Source organism: Hordeum vulgare, chromosome 1H (assembly GCF_904849725.1).
Source record: "Hordeum vulgare subsp. vulgare chromosome 1H, MorexV3_pseudomolecules_assembly, whole genome shotgun sequence".
NCBI lineage: Eukaryota > Viridiplantae > Streptophyta > Magnoliopsida > Poales > Poaceae > Hordeum > Hordeum vulgare.
In genome coordinates this window covers 511,950,011-511,970,830 of record NC_058518.1, presented here as the reverse complement: position 1 = coordinate 511,970,830, position 20,820 = coordinate 511,950,011, and the positions used below count along the sequence as shown (strand labels likewise).

The following is a 20,820-nucleotide window of genomic DNA, read 5'->3' as shown; positions in this document are numbered from 1 at the left end:
ACTTTTTGTGTGTTCAAAATGCACCATTCAAAGGCACATCACAAAATTTCAACAATTTCTGACTTCATTTGGTATTCTTCGTGCATTTACTTTTTTTTTTGAGCTAGTTGACCCTGAAATTGAAAAGCACTACAAATGAACTCTAAAAATGTTGAAAGTCCGCATGCTATCATAATTTCACCCACATAGCATGTGTTAAAAAGTTGAGAGGGCTACGACAAAAACCTGATGCAGTTCGTGTACAAAACGGACAATCTCTCTCGAAGTAGCACCGTTTCGAACGAGAACTCATCTCTTACAAAGGGATTTCATTTTTTTTGAACTTATTTGAACTCCATACTTTTTGTGTGTTCAAAATGCACCATTCTAAGGCACATCAAAATTTCAACAATTTCTGACTTCATTTGGTATATTTCGTGCATTTACTTGTTTTTTTGAGCTAGTTGACCCTGAAATTGAAAAGCACTACAAATGAACTCTGAAAATGTTGAAAGTTGGCATGCTATCATCATTTAACCCACGTAGCATGTGTCAAAAAGTTGAGAGGGCTACGACAAAAACTGGATGCACTTCGTGTACAAAACGGACAATCTCTCTCGAAGTAGCAGCGTTTCGAACGAGAACTCATCTCTTACAAAGGGATTTCATTTTTTTGAACTTATTTCAACTCCATACTTTTTGTGTGTTCAAAATGCACCATTCAAAGGCACATCACAAAATTTCAACAATTTCTGACTTCATTTGGTATTCTTCGTGCATTTACTTTTTTTTTGAGCTAGTTGACCCTGAAATTGAAAAGCACTACAAATGAACTCTAAAAATGTTGAAAGTTCGCATGCTATCATAATTTCACCCACATAGCATGTGTTAAAAAGTTGAGAGGGCTACGACAAAAACCTGATGCAGTTCGTGTACAAAACGGACAATCTCTCTCGAAGTAGCACCGTTTCGAACGAGAACTCATCTCTTACAAAGGGATTTCATTTTTTTTTAACTTATTTGAACTCCATACTTTTTGTGTGTTCAAAATGCACCATTCTAAGGCCCATCAAAATTTCAACAATTTCTGACTTCATTTGGTATATTTCGTGCATTTACTTGTTTTTTTGAGCTAGTTGACCCTGAAATTGAAAAGCACTACAAATGAACTCTGAAAATGTTGAAAGTTGGCATGCTATCATCATTTAACCCACGTAGCATGTGTCAAAAAGTTGAGAGGGCTACGACAAAAACTGGATGCACTTCGTGTACAAAACGGACAATCTCTCTCGAAGTATCAGCGTTTCGAACGAGAACTCATCTCTTACAAAGGGATTTCATTTCTTTGAACTTATTTGAACTCCATACTTTTTGTGTGTTCAAAATGCACCATTCAAAGGCACATCACAAAATTTCAACAATTTCTGACTTCATTTGGTCTTCTTCGTGCATTTACTTATTATTTTTTTGAGCTAGTTGACCCTGAAATTGAAAAGTACTACAAATGAACTCTGAAAATGTTGAAAGTTGGCATGCTATCATCATTTCACCCACATAGCATGTGTTAAAAAGTTGAGAGGGCTACGACAAAAACTGGATGCACTTCGTGTACAAAACGGACAATCTCTCTCGAAGTATCAGCGTTTTGAACGAGAACTCATCTCTTACAAAGGGATTTCATTTTTTGAACTTATTTGAACTCCATACTTTTTGTGTGTTCAAAATGCACCATCCGAAGGCACATCACAAAATTTCAACAATTTCTGACTTCATTTGGTATTCTTCGTGCATTTACTTATTATTTTTTGAGCTAGTTGACCCTGAAATTGAAAAACTCTACAAATGAACTCTGAAAATGTTGAAAGTTGGCATGCTATCATCATTTCACCCACATAGAATGTGTTAAAAAGTTGAGAGGGCTACGACAAAAACTGGATGCACTTCGTGTACAAAACGGACAATCACTCTCGAAGTATCAGCGTTTTGAACGAGAACTCATCTATTACAAAGGGATTTCATTTTTTGAACTTATTTGAACACCATACTTTTTCTGTGTTCAAAATGCACCATTCGAAGGCACATCACAAAATTTCAACAATTTCTGACTTCATTTGCTATTCTTCGTGTATTTACTGATTATTTTTTGAGCTAGTTGACCCTGAAATTGAAAAGCACTACAAATGAACTCTCAAAATGTTGAAAGTTGGCATGCTATCATTATTTCACCCACATAGCATGTGTTAAAAAGTTGAGAGGGCTAGGACAAAAACTGGATGCACTTCGTGTACAAAACGGACAATCTCTCTCGAAGTATTAGCGTTTCGAACGAGAACTCATCTCTTACAAAGGGATTTCATTTTTTGAACTTATTTGAACTCCATACTTTTTGTGAGTTCAAAATGCACCATTCGACGGCACATCACAAAATTTCAACAATTTCTGACTTCATTTGGTATTCTTCGTGCATTTACTTATTTTTTTTTGAGTTAGTTGACCCTGAAATTGAAAAGCACTACAAATGAACTCTGAAAATGTTGAAAGTTGGCATGCTATCATCATTTCACCCACATAGCATGTGTCAAAAAGTTGAGAGGGCTACGACAAAAACTAGATGCACTTCGTGTACAAAACGGACAATCTCTCTCGAAGTAGCAGCGTTTCGAACGAGAACTCATCTCTTACAAAGGGATTTCATTTTTTTGAACTTATTTGAACTCCATACTTTTTGTGTGTTCAAAATGCACCATTCAAAGGCACATCACAAAATTTCAACAATTTCTGACTTCATTTGGTATTCTTCGTGCATTTACTTTTTTTTTTGAGCTAGTTGACCCTGAAATTGAAAAGCACTACAAATGAACTCTAAAAATGTTGAAAGTTCGCATGCTATCATAATTTCACCCACATAGCATGTGTTAAAAAGTTGAGAGGGCTACGACAAAAACCTGATGCAGTTCGTGTACAAAACGGACAATCTCTCTCGAAGTAGCACCGTTTCGAACGAGAACTCATCTCTTACAAAGGGATTTCATTTTTTTTGAACTTATTTGAACTCCATACTTTTTGTGTGTTCAAAATGCACCATTCTAAGGCCCATCAAAATTTCAACAATTTCTGACTTCATTTGGTATATTTCGTGCATTTACTTGTTTTTTTGAGCTAGTTGACCCTGAAATTGAAAAGCACTACAAATGAACTCTGAAAATGTTGAAAGTTGGCATGCTATCATCATTTAACCCACGTAGCATGTGTCAAAAAGTTGAGAGGGCTACGACAAAAACTGGATGCACTTCGTGTACAAAACGGACAATCTCTCTCGAAGTATCAGCGTTTCGAACGAGAACTCATCTCTTACAAAGGGATTTCATTTCTTTGAACTTATTTGAACTCCATACTTTTTGTGTGTTCAAAATGCACCATTCAAAGGCACATCACAAAATTTCAACAATTTCTGACTTCATTTGGTCTTCTTCGTGCATTTACTTATTATTTTTTTGAGCTAGTTGACCCTGAAATTGAAAAGTACTACAAATGAACTCTGAAAATGTTGAAAGTTGGCATGCTATCATCATTTCACCCACATAGCATGTGTTAAAAAGTTGAGAGGGCTACGACAAAAACTGGATGCACTTCGTGTACAAAACGGACAATCTCTCTCGAAGTATCAGCGTTTTGAACGAGAACTCATCTCTTACAAAGGGATTTCATTTTTTGAACTTATTTGAACTCCATACTTTTTGTGTGTTCAAAATGCACCATCCGAAGGCACATCACAAAATTTCAACAATTTCTGACTTCATTTGGTATTCTTCGTGCATTTACTTATTATTTTTTGAGCTAGTTGACCCTGAAATTGAAAAACTCTACAAATGAACTCTGAAAATGTTGAAAGTTGGCATGCTATCATCATTTCACCCACATAGAATGTGTTAAAAAGTTGAGAGGGCTACGACAAAAACTGGATGCACTTCGTGTACAAAACGGACAATCACTCTCGAAGTATCAGCGTTTTGAACGAGAACTCATCTATTACAAAGGGATTTCATTTTTTGAACTTATTTGAACACCATACTTTTTCTGTGTTCAAAATGCACCATTCGAAGGCACATCACAAAATTTCAACAATTTCTGACTTCATTTGCTATTCTTCGTGTATTTACTGATTATTTTTTGAGCTAGTTGACCCTGAAATTGAAAAGCACTACAAATGAACTCTCAAAATGTTGAAAGTTGGCATGCTATCATTATTTCACCCACATAGCATGTGTTAAAAAGTTGAGAGGGCTAGGACAAAAACTGGATGCACTTCGTGTACAAAACGGACAATCTCTCTCGAAGTATTAGCGTTTCGAACGAGAACTCATCTCTTACAAAGGGATTTCATTTTTTGAACTTATTTGAACTCCATACTTTTTGTGAGTTCAAAATGCACCATTCGACGGCACATCACAAAATTTCAACAATTTCTGACTTCATTTGGTATTCTTCGTGCATTTACTTATTTTTTTTTGAGTTAGTTGACCCTGAAATTGAAAAGCACTACAAATGAACTCTGAAAATGTTGAAAGTTGGCATGCTATCATCATTTCACCCACATAGCATGTGTCAAAAAGTTGAGAGGGCTACGACAAAAACTAGATGCACTTCGTGTACAAAACGGACAATCTCTCTCGAAGTAGCAGCGTTTCGAACAAGAACTCATCTCTTACAAAGGGATTTCATTTTTTTGAACTTATTTGAACTCCATACTTTTTGTGTGTTCAAAATGCACCATTCAAAGGCACATCACAAAATTTCAACAATTTCTGACTTCATTTGGTATTCTTCGTGCATTTACTTTTTTTTTTTTGAGCTAGTTGACCCAGAAATTGAAAAGCACTACAAATGAACTCTAAAAATGTTGAAAGTTCGCATGCTATCATAATTTCACCCACATAGCATGTGTTAAAAAGTTGAGAGGGCTACGACAAAAACCTGATGCAGTTCGTGTACAAAACGGACAATCTCTCTCGAAGTAGCACCGTTTCGAACGAGAACTCATCTCTTACAAAGGGATTTCATTTTTTTTGAACTTATTTGAACTCCATACTTTTTGTGTGTTCAAAATGCACCATTCTAAGGCACATCAAAATTTCAACAATTTCTGACTTCATTTGGTATATTTCGTGCATTTACTTGTTTTTTTGAGCTAGTTGACCCTGAAATTGAAAAGCACTACAAATGAACTCTGAAAATGTTGAAAGTTGGCATGCTATCATCATTTAACCCACGTAGCATGTGTCAAAAAGTTGAGAGGGCTACGAAAAAAACTGGATGCACTTCGTGTACAAAACGGACAATCTCTCTCGAAGTAGCAGCGTTTCGAACGAGAACTCATCTCTTACAAAGGGATTTCATTTCTTTGAACTTATTTGAACTCCATACTTTTTGTGTGTTCAAAATGCACCATTCAAAGGCACATCACAAAATTTCAACAATTTCTGACTTCATTTGGTATTCTTCGTGCATTTACTTATTATTTTTTTGAGCTAGTTGACCCTGAAATTGAAAAGCACTACAAATGAACTCTGAAAATGTTGAAAGTTGGCATGCTATCATCATTTCACCAACATAGCATGTGTTAAAAAGTTGAGAGGGCTACGATAAAAACTGGATGCACTTCGTGTACAAAACGGACAATCTCTCTCGAAGTATCAACGTTTTGAACGAGAACTCATCTCTTACAAAGGGATTTCATTTTTTGAACTTATTTGAACTCCATACTTTTTGTGTGTTCAAAATGCACCATCCGAAGGCACATCACAAAATTTCAACAATTTCTGACTTCATTTGGTATTCTTCGTGCATTTACTTATTATTTTTTGAGCTAGTTGACCCTGAAATTGAAAAGCACTACAAATGAACTCTGAAAATGTTGAAAGTTGGCATGCTATCATCATTTCACCCACATAGCATGTGTTAAAAAGTTGAGAGAGCTACGACAAAAACTGGATGCACTTCGTGTACAAAACGGACAATCTCTCTCGAAGTATCAGCGTTTCGAACGAGAATTCATCTCTTACAAAGGGATTTCATTTTTTTGAACTTATTTGAACTCCATACTTTTTGTTTGTTCCAAATGCACCATTCAAAGGCACATCACAAAATTTCAACAATTTCTGACTTCATTTGGTATTCTTCGTGCATTTACTTATTATTTTTTGAGCTAGTTGACCCTGAAATTGAAAAGCACTACAAATGAACTCTGAAAATGTTGAAAGTTGGCATGATATCATCATTTCACCCACATAGCATGTGTTAAAAAGTTGAGAGGGCTAGGACAAAAACTGGATGCAGTTCGTGTACAAAACGGACAATCACTCTCGAAGTAGCAGCGTTTCGAACGAGAACGCATCTCTTACAAAGGGATTTCATCTTTTTGAACTTATTTGAACTTCATATTTTTTGTGTGTTCAAAATGCACCATTCTAAGGCACATCACAAAAAATTTAAATGACTGTTTGAACTTTTAAATGCACCATTCCGCTGCACGCCACGTGGTTCCGCCGCACGCCACGTGGGACTAATGGTCTTTCATTTTTAAATGATTGTGTTAATAAAAAAACAGATCTGTTACAAAAGGGATTTCATTTTTTGAACTTATTTGAACTAAAGACTTTTTGTATATATATGTGGTCGAAATGCATGAGACTTTGGGAAACTGGTCTTCATATCAGCATATGAATCGTCGATCAAGGCAACTGCCATATGAGCCATCGAAGTCCTGTCATGTCGAAGCCTGAATATCGTTTGGAGATCAACGAGGCAACCAGCTGGTATCTCAATACCGAAGCTGTGCCTCATCTTCAGCTTGTCGTTCCTTATGTCAACGGAAGAAAAAGTGATGCCGCTGCAAAGGAAGTCCATGAGTTCTGGACAATGCTTGTCACTCCTGCAACAGAAACAAATTAAAATGGAATAAATGTTACATACTGCTGCAATAAGGAAACATGTTTCACTACAACTAAAGAGAAAATTATCTTTAGGATTCAAATAGAACATATGCAATGGAACCTAGAGAGATCACTATAGCTATCCAATGGAACCTAGAGAGATCACTAGCTATATTCAATTTTCATGACTATGACATATCATATTGCTATCCAATGGAACCTAGAGAGATCACTAGCTATATTCAATTTTCATAACCTTGGATCAAAGAACACCGCATAAAATTGTATCACTACAACCATGATTTCAATGGAACATATTGAACCAATCAGATTTTTCAGATTGTGGAACACTATTCCAATCAGATTGTGTTCCCTTCAACTAATCAAAATTGTTTCACTACAACTATTTGAAGTGAACCAACTATGATTCCAATGGAACATATTAAACACTAGTTGATTCTAATATGATTTTTCAGATTATGGAACACTATTCCAATCAGATTGTGTTCCCCTTCAACTAATCAAAATTGTTTCACTACAACTATTTGAAGGGAACCAACTATGATTCCAATGGAACATATTAAACACTAGTTGATTCTAATACGATTTTTCAGATTATGGAACACTATTCCAATTAGATTGTGCTCCCCTTCAACTAATCAAAATTGTTTCACTGCAACTATTTGAAGGGAACCAACTATGATTCCAATGGAACATATTAAACACTAGTTGATTCTAATACGATTTTTCAGATTATGGAACACTACTCCAATTAGATTGTGCTCCCCTTCAACTAATCAAAATTGTTTCACTACAACTATTTGAAGGGAACCAACTATGATTGAAACAAATAAACTTACAATGTCATTATCTTGGATCAAAGAAAGCCTCAAAACTTACCTCGCCCATTGGAAGATCAAGACATGGCGTGCGAAGCATAGTTGGATGACGGCAACACCGCGTTGATCGGACGTGTACTCCAGATCAAGCCCCAAGAACTTCTCATGATCCGCTGCGTTGTCAAACCATTTTCCTTCAACTGTTGAAGGAAAAACGGCACCTCGCTCCTCAGGTTCGTGTACACGACATCGAGCATGGTCGTGCCATGTGCGAGCACCTTATGAAAGCTAGTTGGCATGGTGGAAGAAGAGAAGGGAAGAAGAGAGGAGAAGAACAGAGAGGGAGAGCGAGAGAGAATAAGAAACAGAGAAATGGTGATTGTACGCTTCGGTTCGTGCTTTTCATCGCCCGAAACGACGCGGGATGCAAACCGTTTGGGTCTTTAGTCCCGGGTTGAGCCACCAACCGGGACTAAAGAGGTATACCAACCGTCTCCACCACTACGGCATGCCACGTGTTAGTCCTTTAGTCCCGGGTTGAGCCACCAACCGGGACTAAAGGGGGATACGAACGGTTGCCACCACCACTGCCCACCGCGTAGCCCTTTAGTCCCGGTTTGGGACACGAACCGGGACTAAAGGCTCCTTACGGGCCGATACTAAAGCCTCGAGGGAGGCATTGAGAATTGGGGCGACGTGGCCGGGCCTTTAGTCCTGGCCCAGAGGCAGGCCGGGACTAAAGGGTCCCGGCCAAAGGCCCGTTTTCCACTAGTGATTGCCATTCATGGGTTGAATTGGTGTAACACCAATATAGTTTCTCTCTACACCAATTCAACCACCAATTTAGAATAACGCTGCATTAAACAAACAAATTGGTGTAGGATCATGGGCATGGCAACCAGAGAAACCGAGCGGTTGAATTGGTGTAACACCAATATAGTTTAAAAAGTATTCGATCCCAGATCATGGGCATTGGCCTATCCTACCACCTCAATTGCCATTCTTTTGTTGTCTAATAGAGGAAACCATTACCATTTGACCTGTATACCCGCATATATGATTATTATAAATATATTATTTGATTGTAAAAAAATCAGCAATCGAACAAGTGAAACGGCGTCCGGCCAGCAACACATGAACCGAATGCCTTATGATTTCGACCACCAATTCGGTTTTTTAAACTATGCTTGTTCGTGCTCGCCGCCGCACTTGAAGCACCATGGCCTTGTGAATGGATGTAGCAAAACATGTCATCGGGACTATAAAAGAACCGAGAGGCAGTTGCAGCAAAAAAGTAATCCTCGTGGTCGTCGGCCGCATCTAATTCGTAAGCACCATGGCATCATGAATGGATGTACCAAATACGTCGGTGGTAGTAGCAAGAAAATCGAGACAGTTGCAGCAAAAGTGTTATCCTCGCCGTATGCTAGTTCAAGCACAACATCGTAGTTACTTGCCTTTTCTCCACAACGTCCCACCTTCCGAAAAGGGTTTCTCCGCTTTGCATTCCAAAACAACCAACACCATACACAAAGCATTGGGCGAGCAACACATCAAGCCCAAACAAAAAAAGGAAACAAATGCCAACAACTGTAGCTTGGCAAAGAACGGATGACCCGCCATCGCTGCGTCCTTCGGAGACAAATCACCACAGCCCAAGGCTTCAATCTGTCGCGTACCAAGCAGCACCTCCAAGAAGGATTGCAGCGATGACGACACTACCCACGGCACGCGGAGGGAAGTATGGGATGGCTGCCACCGACACCCTCCAAGAAGGGATGGTCACACCCACCGGTGTCACCGCACGAGGGTCGGACGAACCGGTAAGGATTTCTCCCACACTCCAAACCCCACCGCCCAACCGGAGTCGACCAACCATGTACTAACCAAATTAGTCTTCACGGACGCAACCGGGAACTCAACCCTCTGGATGCTACTTAGGGACTCGGATACTCAGTATAGCCGGGGTTCAGCATCACTAGCATACTTGAGCGGGCACCCTTAAGCACGTTGTTGAAACATTCAACCAAGTTGCTGTCGGTAGTAATGAACGGGCACCCTTGAGCACGTTGTTGAAACATTCAACCAAGTTGCTCGTCATGTCGCCATACCGCCTTCCTCCATCATCATGAGCGCGTGCCCACTTGTGCTTCTCGCTGAAATTCCTGGTTAAGAATTTTTTTTTTCCGTCGTCGTTCACCGCTGCAAAGCGTTTGTTGTACCAAGCATCGAAAACTTGCGCGGTGAAGGCCACACATACATGGGTATGGTCTTTACTGAACTCCTTGCTCTTACATGTCCGGTAAAAGTTGACCACGAAATGCCTCATGCGCCATCTGTGGTGAAGCTTTGGAAAGCCTGGAATAATAGTGTCCACTACCTTGAGCATGCCATGGTGCCGGTCCGATATGATGCATACCTCCCTATCAACAATCACCTTGTGCCTCACATGACCCATGAACCAATCCCAATTGTCTTGGTGCTCGGAAGGCACCAAAGCAAATGCAACTGACAACACATTGTTGTTCGACAAGTGGGCCATTGCTACCATTAGTTTGCCCTTTTATCTGTCGGTCAAGAAGGTGCCATCTACAGACAAGACTAGACGACAATGCTTAAATGCTTCCACACATTGTCCATAACTCCAAAAGGCACGATGGAACACTCTGTGGTTATCATCGATGACATGATACATGCTCGGGTTCCTATGTGCAATCGCTCCCAACAATCTGGGGAACTAGTTGTATGATTCTTCGTAACCATCATACAACATCCTAATAGCATTTGCCTTGGCCCTCCATGCCTTCCCATACTTGACTTCATAACCATATAGTTTCTTCGTTGTCCTCATGAGAAACCTCACTTTGACAGTGGGATCAACAGTTATATCTCTCATAAATTTATATCTGACGTACTCAGACGTGAGCTGACGGTGTGTCAGTGCGATCACGTTTCTTTGGTTGTCTGCAAAAACGAGTGGGAACACAACTTCTTAACACCCATTTTCCGGTTTCTTTGAACTTTCTTGCACAAACGTTCCATGTGCATCCTTCATCTCCTTTCTCACACTTCACAGTGTAATGCAAATTTATGTCGGAATGCTCAACATAAAATGGTCTGTGATTCCGAATGGCATAGTCAGACAACCAAACCTTCATGGAGGCCAAAGTTGGAAACTTCACTCCTTTCTTCAAATAAGCACTCTCATCCTCCTCCTCATCCCTTGGTTCGCGTGGATCAGGGCAAGGAGTTGACTCAATCGTCGTGTTTCTCATGCCGCCATCAACTATGGCTTTATGGGCAAGGCTAACATCTCGAAACAAGTCATCTCTTTTTTACAAGCCAGTTAACTCAAAGTGAATTTGGTTTTCCTCCTTCGTGAATCCATCCTCATCCAATTCTTCCTTAGGACCTTCATCATCTGAGTCATACCCATATATACGCCTAAAATGTAACTCACGATCCATGTCCTTTTGGGTTATGTACGCATCCAAGTCACCAACATCAATACCATGAAACCCTTCCTCTACCTTATCCAAATCACCATCAACGTCACCGTCACCATCCTTTTGAATTACTTTCTCACTAGCAATCACATCAACTTCATTTGCTTGGCTGGTTGGTGGTTGGCTACAAGAATTAGGGGCATACAATTCAACCTCACTTTCTTTGCTAGTTGGTGGTTGGCTATAAGCATTGGATGCATCAATCGTAATCCTTTGCTCAACAAAAGGCACACTTATCCTCTCGGTCATTGGGGAAGAGAAAAGCCGGTTCAAGTCAATTGCAACCCGAGGAGGTTCAACCTTGGTGGCAAACAGTTCAAGTGACTTGTCTTTTGATTGGTCAACTTTTTCCTTGTACACATCCCAATGCAAGTCAGAGGTGATAATCATACTTTTCAAGCGAGATTTGGTTCCGACTCCAACATCATACCTTCCTATTAACTTAACACCATCATTGAGGTCCATCCACTCTAAGACATGTCTCACTTTTGCAACAAGCTCATCATAGCTAGGGCTTGTATAAAAAACAATGACTTCCTCATCCGCGACGACATTGTTAATAAAGAATGCCTCCTTGTCCATATAATGAACATTAACAAGTCTCCCCATCTAAAAACAAGAATAATGAATTAAGCGCATCAATCATATTTTTTGGTTGCCTAAAATCAATCCATTATATCCACATCATATCAACACTAAATTATGAAATTATATCTACAACATATCATATACTAACATATTGAACAAAATGTCCCAAAGGCCAAAAAAATATATCAACATATTGAACAAACCATCTATATAATCTAACTACACAAAAATCCCTAAAACTAAGAAATAATCTACTAATCTAACATCACCCATTCTTCACAAATACTCTCAAAATAAGATGTTAAAACAAAAAAAATATTGAGGGATTGGGGGAGATTACCTCAAGGATGCTTGGGGGCCTTGGATCCACAAACTTTGATGGAGGAGGGAGTAGATCATGGGAGGGGCGTGAGGGGGAAGAGGGGAGAGAGAGGGGCACAAGCATTTCTCCGGTGGAGGAGGAAGAAGATGGACCGTGTGGGGCGGGCCCACGCGGCTGAGTCACTTAACAGGGCCAGACGCCAAGGTCCATGTCGTCCGTGTCTAGAGACCAGACGCCAAGGTCCCTGACGTCTGGCCCTTCACCAGTCAGCCAGTCAACGCAACGGGTGATCGAGCAGGCCCGTACGAGATGTCATGGTGCCTGACGTCTCCCATAGAAACCAAACGTCAGGGATGTTGGCGTCACGTAAAGACGTTAGATTGAAAAAGACTTAAAAGTTAGGCCAGTTCTAGATTTTGTCAGCCTTTTAGGTTAAAATCAAAAAATTGTCCGCTGCTGGAGCGCCCATGTCGGCTCTGCGCGTGCTAAAAACTTTGTTTTTTCAGCGTGCCGCTTATAGCGCCTATTGGAGTTGCTGTAAAACGATAGGCACCTGACCATATATACGTGCAAGATGGACAAACGATGACATGTCTTCAACAAAGATAGTCTCATGCCGCCAAATGTCACCACCCACTGACCCAACCATCAATCAAGAGCATCACATATTCACATAAAGATAATCATGTCTACCCGATAGGGAGCAAGTCGTATGATGTATGTGTGTGCGTGTACTATTTGTTGTGCGTCTGATCTCGGTTTACATGTTGTTTTCATATGATTTAGGTTAAAAAAACTAAGAAAATGGTTATGATTTAGGTGACTGGAAATTTAGTTTTGATATCGATCTGTTCTTGGCCACAAGCTAGATGTAAAATGACCGGTCGGATTTCCATCTCCAACCTCCAGCCATCCTAGTCCCATTCCCCTTCCGCAAACCACCGCACAAATCGTCTGCCAAACCATCGGCCACCATATTCCATGGCCGTCGACGATCCCGCATCAGCCTCGCCGCCTCATTCTTCCCTAATCATCGCCCACTATTTTGTCGCCGCCCCCTCCATCCATCCCTCTAACCCCGGCCATGAAGCATTTTCTACGACACCCCCTCCCTCACACCCCACCCCTAAGATAGAATTTGGGGGGCCCTGCCACCCTAAGGGTCTGCTTGGTTCGTCGTTTTGGGGGGCAATACACTGGTGAAATATATCCTTGTAAAATAAAAATGGATGGACCTTACATTGATGCTTGGAATGTCGTTTTTGACTGTAAATTTTACATCGGTTTTCCCATTTACACCCGTAAACAGACCCGTATTCGCTATAGACCTTTGTCCATCGTTTTCCTCACCTCCCTCTCGCTCGAAACATGGATCGAGCGGCACATCGGGAGGGAATGACCCGGAGGGTGCGGGAGGCCTCAGCGGCGGCGGCGGACCCGGCGGCAGCGGCGGGGCCGTGGGTGTGCGGCGCGCGCGGGGAGAGGCAGTTGGCGACGGCGCGGCGGAGTGACTCGGGCGACTTCTACGAGGACGACGCGGCGGACATGGCCCGGCGGTGCTGCTGGTGTTGTGCCTTTGCATGACCGGCGTCTTCCTCCTCCTGCTGCACGGCTCCTCCCCGCGGTTGTGCTTGTTTACCTTCATTTTACATCCGGATTGAAAATACCAGTGTATTTGATTGGAGACGAGTATAATACAAATGTAAAATATTACAGGTGTGACATAAAAACTGCATTCCAAACGCGATCTAAGGTTCGTCGCAAAAAAAAAACGCGATCTAAGGTAGATAATGGTGGAGCTTGTACAGCGAGCCCGCGAGCTTCTCCCACCCCATCGGGCCGATTCTTACTTGAATTCAAAATCGACCCACCCAAGTTCCAAATTCAGGCACATGTATATCTATTGAGAAAAAAAAGAAAGACAGAGAGCAATTCGGAATAGAAAAGGCTCCGACGCGCCTCGGTCACCGATCGATCTGGACCCCGAAACCCAAACCCAAGCCCAAACCCAAACCCAAACCGCAGGGGAGGGGAGGGAAGGGAACCCGCGGCGCGGCGCGGCGCGCTGAAATACATACCCCCGCTTCACCCCTCGTCCTCGCGCATCATCATCTTGCTCCTCCTCTGCCGCGGCCGGCCCCTTTCCCCCTCCGCCGCGCTCTCGCCATCGCCGTCGGAACCTTCCAGATCGAACCCAAGGCAGGGCTCCCTCCCTCCGCGCCCGATCCTCACCCAGCCCCGTGGCCGTCGATCGGTACGTGCCCTCCGACTCCCACCCTCGATCACCCCTTAATTAATTCCCGCTGAAATTCGCGCCGGAGATCAACCGGGTCCCGGCGGGTGCTCCTCCGGGCGACGCCGGCCCCACCGGGCCGGTCTGCTGGTTGCTGGGATCACGATTAGATCGATCGCGTATTGCTTGGACCGAGCAGCTCATAGTTATCTGACGTACGGACGCGGCCGGGTTTGCGACGGGATGCCCTGAGCCCAGTGCTGCCTGGCACAACATATATAGGCCGCCACGCCATAGTCGTTGTTTACTTTTTTCTGAATCCCTTGGGCAATATATATATTATCATGCCTGCTTAGATAGAGGTTCTGGTTTCCAACCAGAAGATTGTGCGTACGTGTTGGTTAATGCAAATTAATTAAGTTGCTGTACATTTTACAGTGTTTGTCAGATACAACGAACTTGCTTGGCTGCTTTCTAGCTAAGACATCCGTTTTCGATATATATATGGATGCCGATGCTCATGCGAGCAAATCACCACTGCATATATACATGTTATATATGGGGATTCTTGTTTCAAGCTGATGATATGCGCGTTGATTGATGGCTGTTACGCATTTTAGCACTTGTAACAATACACGTGGTCGGAGGATCCCTAAGCCGGCTTAGCGATCGGTGCGTCTTCTAACCACGATCGTGGGTATTGATTAGTGGAAATGTAGGTTTTGGCTAAATGCACATTTTACAACTGTGTCGGATAATAGCTAGCAAGGTCAACTTACAAATACAACTCTTCCTATTTTATGTACTGTCTACACCAATACACAAGATGTCTGTGCCTACAGGAATAGAATAACTGCGCAACACCCTAAAAACGGGGAATTACAGTAATAGATTTTCGCAGTCTCAGAATTCAGACATGCCATCAATTGAAACATTTTCGTTTCTGATGAGCAGGTGTTGTTTGAGTAATTTGCTGGACTGATCATCAGAGCTCGCAGCAGTGTAAGAAAATGGCGTCTTCCGATGAAGCTGACGACGACAATTACGGATACAAAAGGGAAAAAAAGGAATACATGCTGGAGACTATGCAATGCTTGCTATTTGCTAGAGACAACCTCCCCCAAGACGTGTACCATGAGTTCGTCAAGACAATGACCGAGGTTTGGAAAAACTGGTATGTATGTTCTGAATAAGTTGTCTCTCTCAGATGTCGGTATGGTTTCCTTGTTGATCCCATTCATACAATTCCCAACTGCAGTGCTGACCCTGATGGTCAAATAAGGAACATCTGCCCTGAAAACTGCATAGAGACAGTGTTGAAGCTATTCCAGGGCTGGGCTACAGTTAAACAGAGCTTCCTGAACTTTACTGAAGGCCGTAGCCCTGTTGAAGGCAATGGCGATGTCGGAGCCGATGTCGTCAACCCCTTGCTGCAGAAACCAATGGATTTTCTTTCCAGACTGAAGGTGCTGAAAAAAATCCTCATGGTTGCTCCTTCTGTTCACCTGTGGTTGCTAACTTGATCTTCGATTAACTAATGACTGCAGGCATGCCCTAAAATGAGAGACGATGATTATGCCGCTTTTTTGCAAACCATGCACGACTTTTGCAGGGACAGGACCATGACTCCTCTAGAAGTTTACAAAAATGTACTTATTAGTTCTTCAGAAACTGTGTATTAAATATTTCTTCAGTAATTTCTCTGTAGAAGATTGGAAAGACCTGGGTGTCTGATTTATAATTATTTTGTCTTCGTAGGTGAAGAGATGCATGCGTAACTGTCCTGAGCTGTTGAAAGAGTTTGTGGATAATTATCTCCCTGCAGACCTAAAGGTACCTTTCCTCATCACGGTCAGACCATTCAATCAGTTTATTATGAACTCATCTGACATGATTGTCTCCTCGGTTCTCCTTTGCAGGCCGTTCTAAGGGATAAAAAAGTTGATAATCACAGCTTGGATGGTATCCATATGAAAGAAGGTTTTCTACCCTTCTGCCCTGAATGCATAGTCCCTACGTTCTTCGTTTCAGCATTCACCTATGATAACTAGATGCAAATGTTTTTGCCCTTTTCTTGTTAATTACTCCCCAAAATGCTATTTGCCGTCCACGATTCAACCTATTTATTAAGTGCATCCCAGCTATTGACCAACACATCAATATCACCATTTCCATGTCTCATCTTCCTAGATGAAATAGCAAACTGCAGTTCTGCAGCACGATCGGTAACTTCATACATGTACTTATCTCTGATAGGTTATGGAGAATGGCCTCACGCCGAAGAGGATGAGGAAGACAAGGTTAAACCCTTGCCAGACTGGACTGCCTCAAAAGCTGAGAAATTGCCCCCAGAAGTGGATCCCAAAAAACTCGAACGAGCTTGCACTCCTAGCTATTACCTGCTGCCATATAATGTAAATCCCTACAAGCCCATGATGAGTTTCTCATGTAAATTACTACTTGGCACAACTAATCTAAAGTGTACTCTCTTGATTGCAGTTAACTCTTCATTCAAGTTATTGGACCAAACTGGGAAGGTCTATTCTCAACGATACTTTGGTTTGTTCTGTATCTGGGATGGAAAGCTCTAAGCACAAAGCTACAAATGGTTATGAGACAAACATTTTATACTGTGAAGAAGACATGTACGTACCAAGTTGCTAATTATTTTTTTGCTCTGCAGTCTTCGTTATATCTGTTCACTTATCAGGGGAAAATCAATGGTTTTCGTAATGCCCTTTTTCTGTAAGGGGATTCACATTTCTGTCTTTTCCAGGTTTGAGAGTGACATGCTATTACACCGGTTTCGTGCGACTGCAGACCTTATTGCAAATCTCCAAACTCTTCCTAGCAGCCGTTTGAGGATAAATGAGCATTTAACTCGTAAGAATGATACGCTGGCCTTAATATTTAGGAGGTTGAGCCTCTTTATTCAGTTATGATAAACTATTCTTTGTTTGCTTTTTCTTGTGCAAAGCTCTACACAGGAGGTGCATTGAAAAACTATATGATGATGATCCTGACCTTGATGATCTGTTGGAGAGTCAGAATACTAGTGCTGTTCTGGATATTCTACTTTCTCGTCTAAATCAGAAGGTAGAAGATTTATCGGAGGCGCGCTCATATTTGCATAAGGTGCACTGCTCACAAATTATTGCCAAGAATTACTGCAGATCGCTTGATCATCGTGGCACCTCTTTCAAACAATTGGATGCAAAGAGGATGAGCCAAAAAGGTATTATCAGCTTTCACCCCGTCACATAATTTTAAATAATAGTACTTGTAAGTTGTAACTAGTATTATGTACTGCTGAACCTCCTACATTCAGCGATGTACTCAACAAATTCTTTCCATTTTATTTTTGCTCTCAGTCATTTTCACCTATGTCTCCCTTGCAGCATTGCTGGCGGAAGCAAATGAAATGAATAAAAAGAAGAATGTTGGAGATAAATATGCTGATACTGACATGCACAATGACATAAGCAAAATAATCTCTTCTGCATGTGTGTCTGAAGAGAAGCAGGTGATGAATTGGGCAAAAATAGTATATCCATTTCTTTCTGCTCATTGTCTATGGCCTTCGTCTAAGGAAACTGTAGCTCCTGCAAAAGCTTGTGAACATTGTGGTACCAGCAAAGATTTTCTCAGTAGCATACCCGATGCTTTGCCTGCTAATAAGCTTCCTTCATTTTCCAAGGTAATCATATACATAGCATTCTGAATTTCTGTTTCTGTTCTTCCAAATCATAATCTCAAATTTCGAATATGCAGAAAATGGATTTGCTTAGCATGCTGACGATTTTCATTTCAGAGAGGTGAATTCACAAGGAAAAATTCCAACGACTTTAGCTCGTCACATGATGGTTTTGGCCCAGGCATTGAGGAGGGTGAGTTCATACCCGATCCAGAAATCATTGAGTCGGATGCCATGCTCGGTGCCGGAAAAGAACCAGTAAGTTGTGATGTTGCTGCTTCCGGTAGCGATGGGTTGAACTCTCGTTGTCGCATAATCGGTACTTCTGAACCTAGTACTTGTGACCACGGGAACAAATATGAGAAGCAGCATGAATCAAGGCAACACTCCAAAACGTCAGCTAAAGTGCGTGGTGTGAAAGGAGGCACTTGTTGTTTTCTCATTGTGCTTCGCCGGCTTTACCAGGTATTCATCTCTTCTCTGCTTTAGTTTTTTGTTAGAAGTTGTTTGTTGGAACTCAGCAGATCGTAGTTTTCTTTTGCACCTATTCTGATATGTTTTTTCCAAATAAATTTATTTGTTTTTCCTTGTATGGCAGATTTTGTATGACAGGCTACAAACTGCGAAAGGTTTATGCACCGATGATCAATTATATGCAGAGTAACGCCCATGATGCTTATTTGTCTAAGCAGAAAATGCTCACATTCCCACCATGCAAGAGTTTACTTTAAAATCGTAACTTCTTCATTGAATGCTGCAGATTCAAGGAGAAAAGCAACAAGCTAGTTGCCCACTGTATTGACAATTCCAATTTTGAGGACTTCTGCCTGAAATTTCTTGGGCCAAAGTCCTTTGAACTTTTTACTCTGGATATAGTGATAAACCGAGTTATCAAGCAGGTAATCTAAATCTATTATGAGATAATGACCGTGAATTGTCACCTGCTTATCCTTCTTCATTCCTAGATCATTGTGAATTTCTTAAGCGTTTGATCATTGTAAATCCGTTTGGATGAGACTGAAAAAAGTATCCGAAATGGATAAGCAATGTCAACTATTTGTCTCAGATACTTGGGCATGCATAACTGATAATCGTGTTGTTTTCTCGTACTTGCAGTTGTGCATAATTTATTCAAGAGACCAAGACAACTCGCTCTTTCAATTCCTTGAGAACATAAGAAGACCAGTCGTACCCAAAGTTGTTGTCCGGCATCAAAACGTAATCCTGCCATCATTGTTTTATTTACTTTCTAACCCCACCTCATGTCACATTTTAGATTGTGTCTGTGCAATGTGCATTTTAGTTCGTTTCATACTATTACTGATGCATGTGTTTGATCCCTTGTTCAGTTTCCCAACAATCCATCGAATGGATTGCTGAAGCATGATCAAGGGGAGCAAGAGAAAGAAGCTCTTGCTGCCACCGTAAAACGTCCGCTCCATTTTGAGAGAAGGTAGTGATTCCCTAAAATGGATTATATATGAATCATACCTACGCACTGTTTTTAGATCGTTTTCAGAAGTCTAAGAATATGCATAATTTTTTCCAGGAAAAAACGCAAGTTGGAGAACAGTGCAACGAGTTCCTCTCAGCTTGGAGGAGTGACTGAAACTCCTAGTTGAATGTTATACCTTGTATTTGTAACATGCTACTCCCTCCATTTCTAAATATAAGTCTTTTTAAAGATTTCACGGGAGGACTACGTACGAAGCAAAATGAGTGAATCTACACTTCAAAATATGTCTATATACATCCGCATATAGTCTTTTAATGGAACCTATAGAAAACTTATATTTAGGAACAGGGGGAGTAGATGTAATTATTTGTATGTTATATGGGAGACCAATCTAATATTGGTACAATTAAATAGAGAAATCTATATTTGTTTGTTATGGTAAACTATTCTAATCCCATCAATTTAGTCAGAAAACAAAAATCATCATTGGCTTTGATAAGCGCATTGTAAATTTTCATGGTATGCTGTCGATGTTATTTTTGAGAAACAAAGAGCATGCAGTTCAGTTAAGTTTTTAAAAATGCGTTTAAAACTTTTAATTGCATTCTCCTAGACGTATTTGGTCGCCAATGGGATTGACCACATCAAAGCACACCAACGCACACACATACAAAAAAATTAGCCATTGCTAATCCCTCAAGAAAGAGAAAAGTTGTTTTTTCTAAATACATTTTTTCATAAAAAGTCGAGATCCCATCAAATGAAGTCAAATGGAGCATCTTTCCTTTTGTGCAAAAATTGCATTGGTGTGTCTAGAGCGCAAGAAGCCATGTGATACGAGTGTGCCCGCCCGTACCACTACTCGTACCTCATGCCCACATCACCTCTACATCTGAAGGGGGAGAAGCCAATCATGGGCGAGAGCCAATGCCATACCATCCAGAACATGGAGAAAAGAGATCCTGAGAAGAAGAACCATGAGGGATTCATTCCTTCTTTTCCACCCATCTTCATTTTCATTCATGGCAACATAATTGTGTAGGACTCACAGCTCCCATCAAACTCTACCAACAAGGAGAAAACGACTCCAATCACCACATGTGTAGGACTCCCATCAAACTCTATTAATTAAGGCCCTGTTTCTTTAAAAAGTCCTAGAACTTTTTTTAGTCTCAACTAAAAAGTCTCTAGTCCCTATCGTTTCTTTTCAAGGACTAAACATGGACTAGAGATCATTAAATGACATAAAAAGACCATGTTATCCCTAGTAA

At 41.1% G+C, this 20,820-nt stretch overlaps 1 protein-coding gene across 1 annotated transcript; it reads left to right on the top strand.

Moving 5' to 3' along the window:
• The first annotated feature begins 15,358 nt into the window (after positions 1 to 15,358).
• Positions 15,359 to 20,119, top strand: LOC123421338 (paired amphipathic helix protein Sin3-like 5). The gene is made up of 16 exons (XM_045107529.1): positions 15,359 to 15,573; positions 15,658 to 15,865; positions 15,947 to 16,048; positions 16,158 to 16,232; positions 16,319 to 16,379; positions 16,656 to 16,813; positions 16,899 to 17,044; positions 17,176 to 17,282; positions 17,377 to 17,634; positions 17,798 to 18,096; positions 18,211 to 18,558; positions 18,692 to 18,753; positions 18,854 to 18,992; positions 19,210 to 19,311; positions 19,443 to 19,546; positions 19,643 to 20,119. The coding sequence occupies exons 1-16, from the start codon at positions 15,410 to 15,412 to the stop codon at positions 19,713 to 19,715; spliced, it is 2,406 nt and encodes an 801-aa protein (XP_044963464.1). The 5' UTR covers positions 15,359 to 15,409; the 3' UTR covers positions 19,716 to 20,119.
• Positions 20,120 to 20,820: the final 701 nt, after the last annotated feature.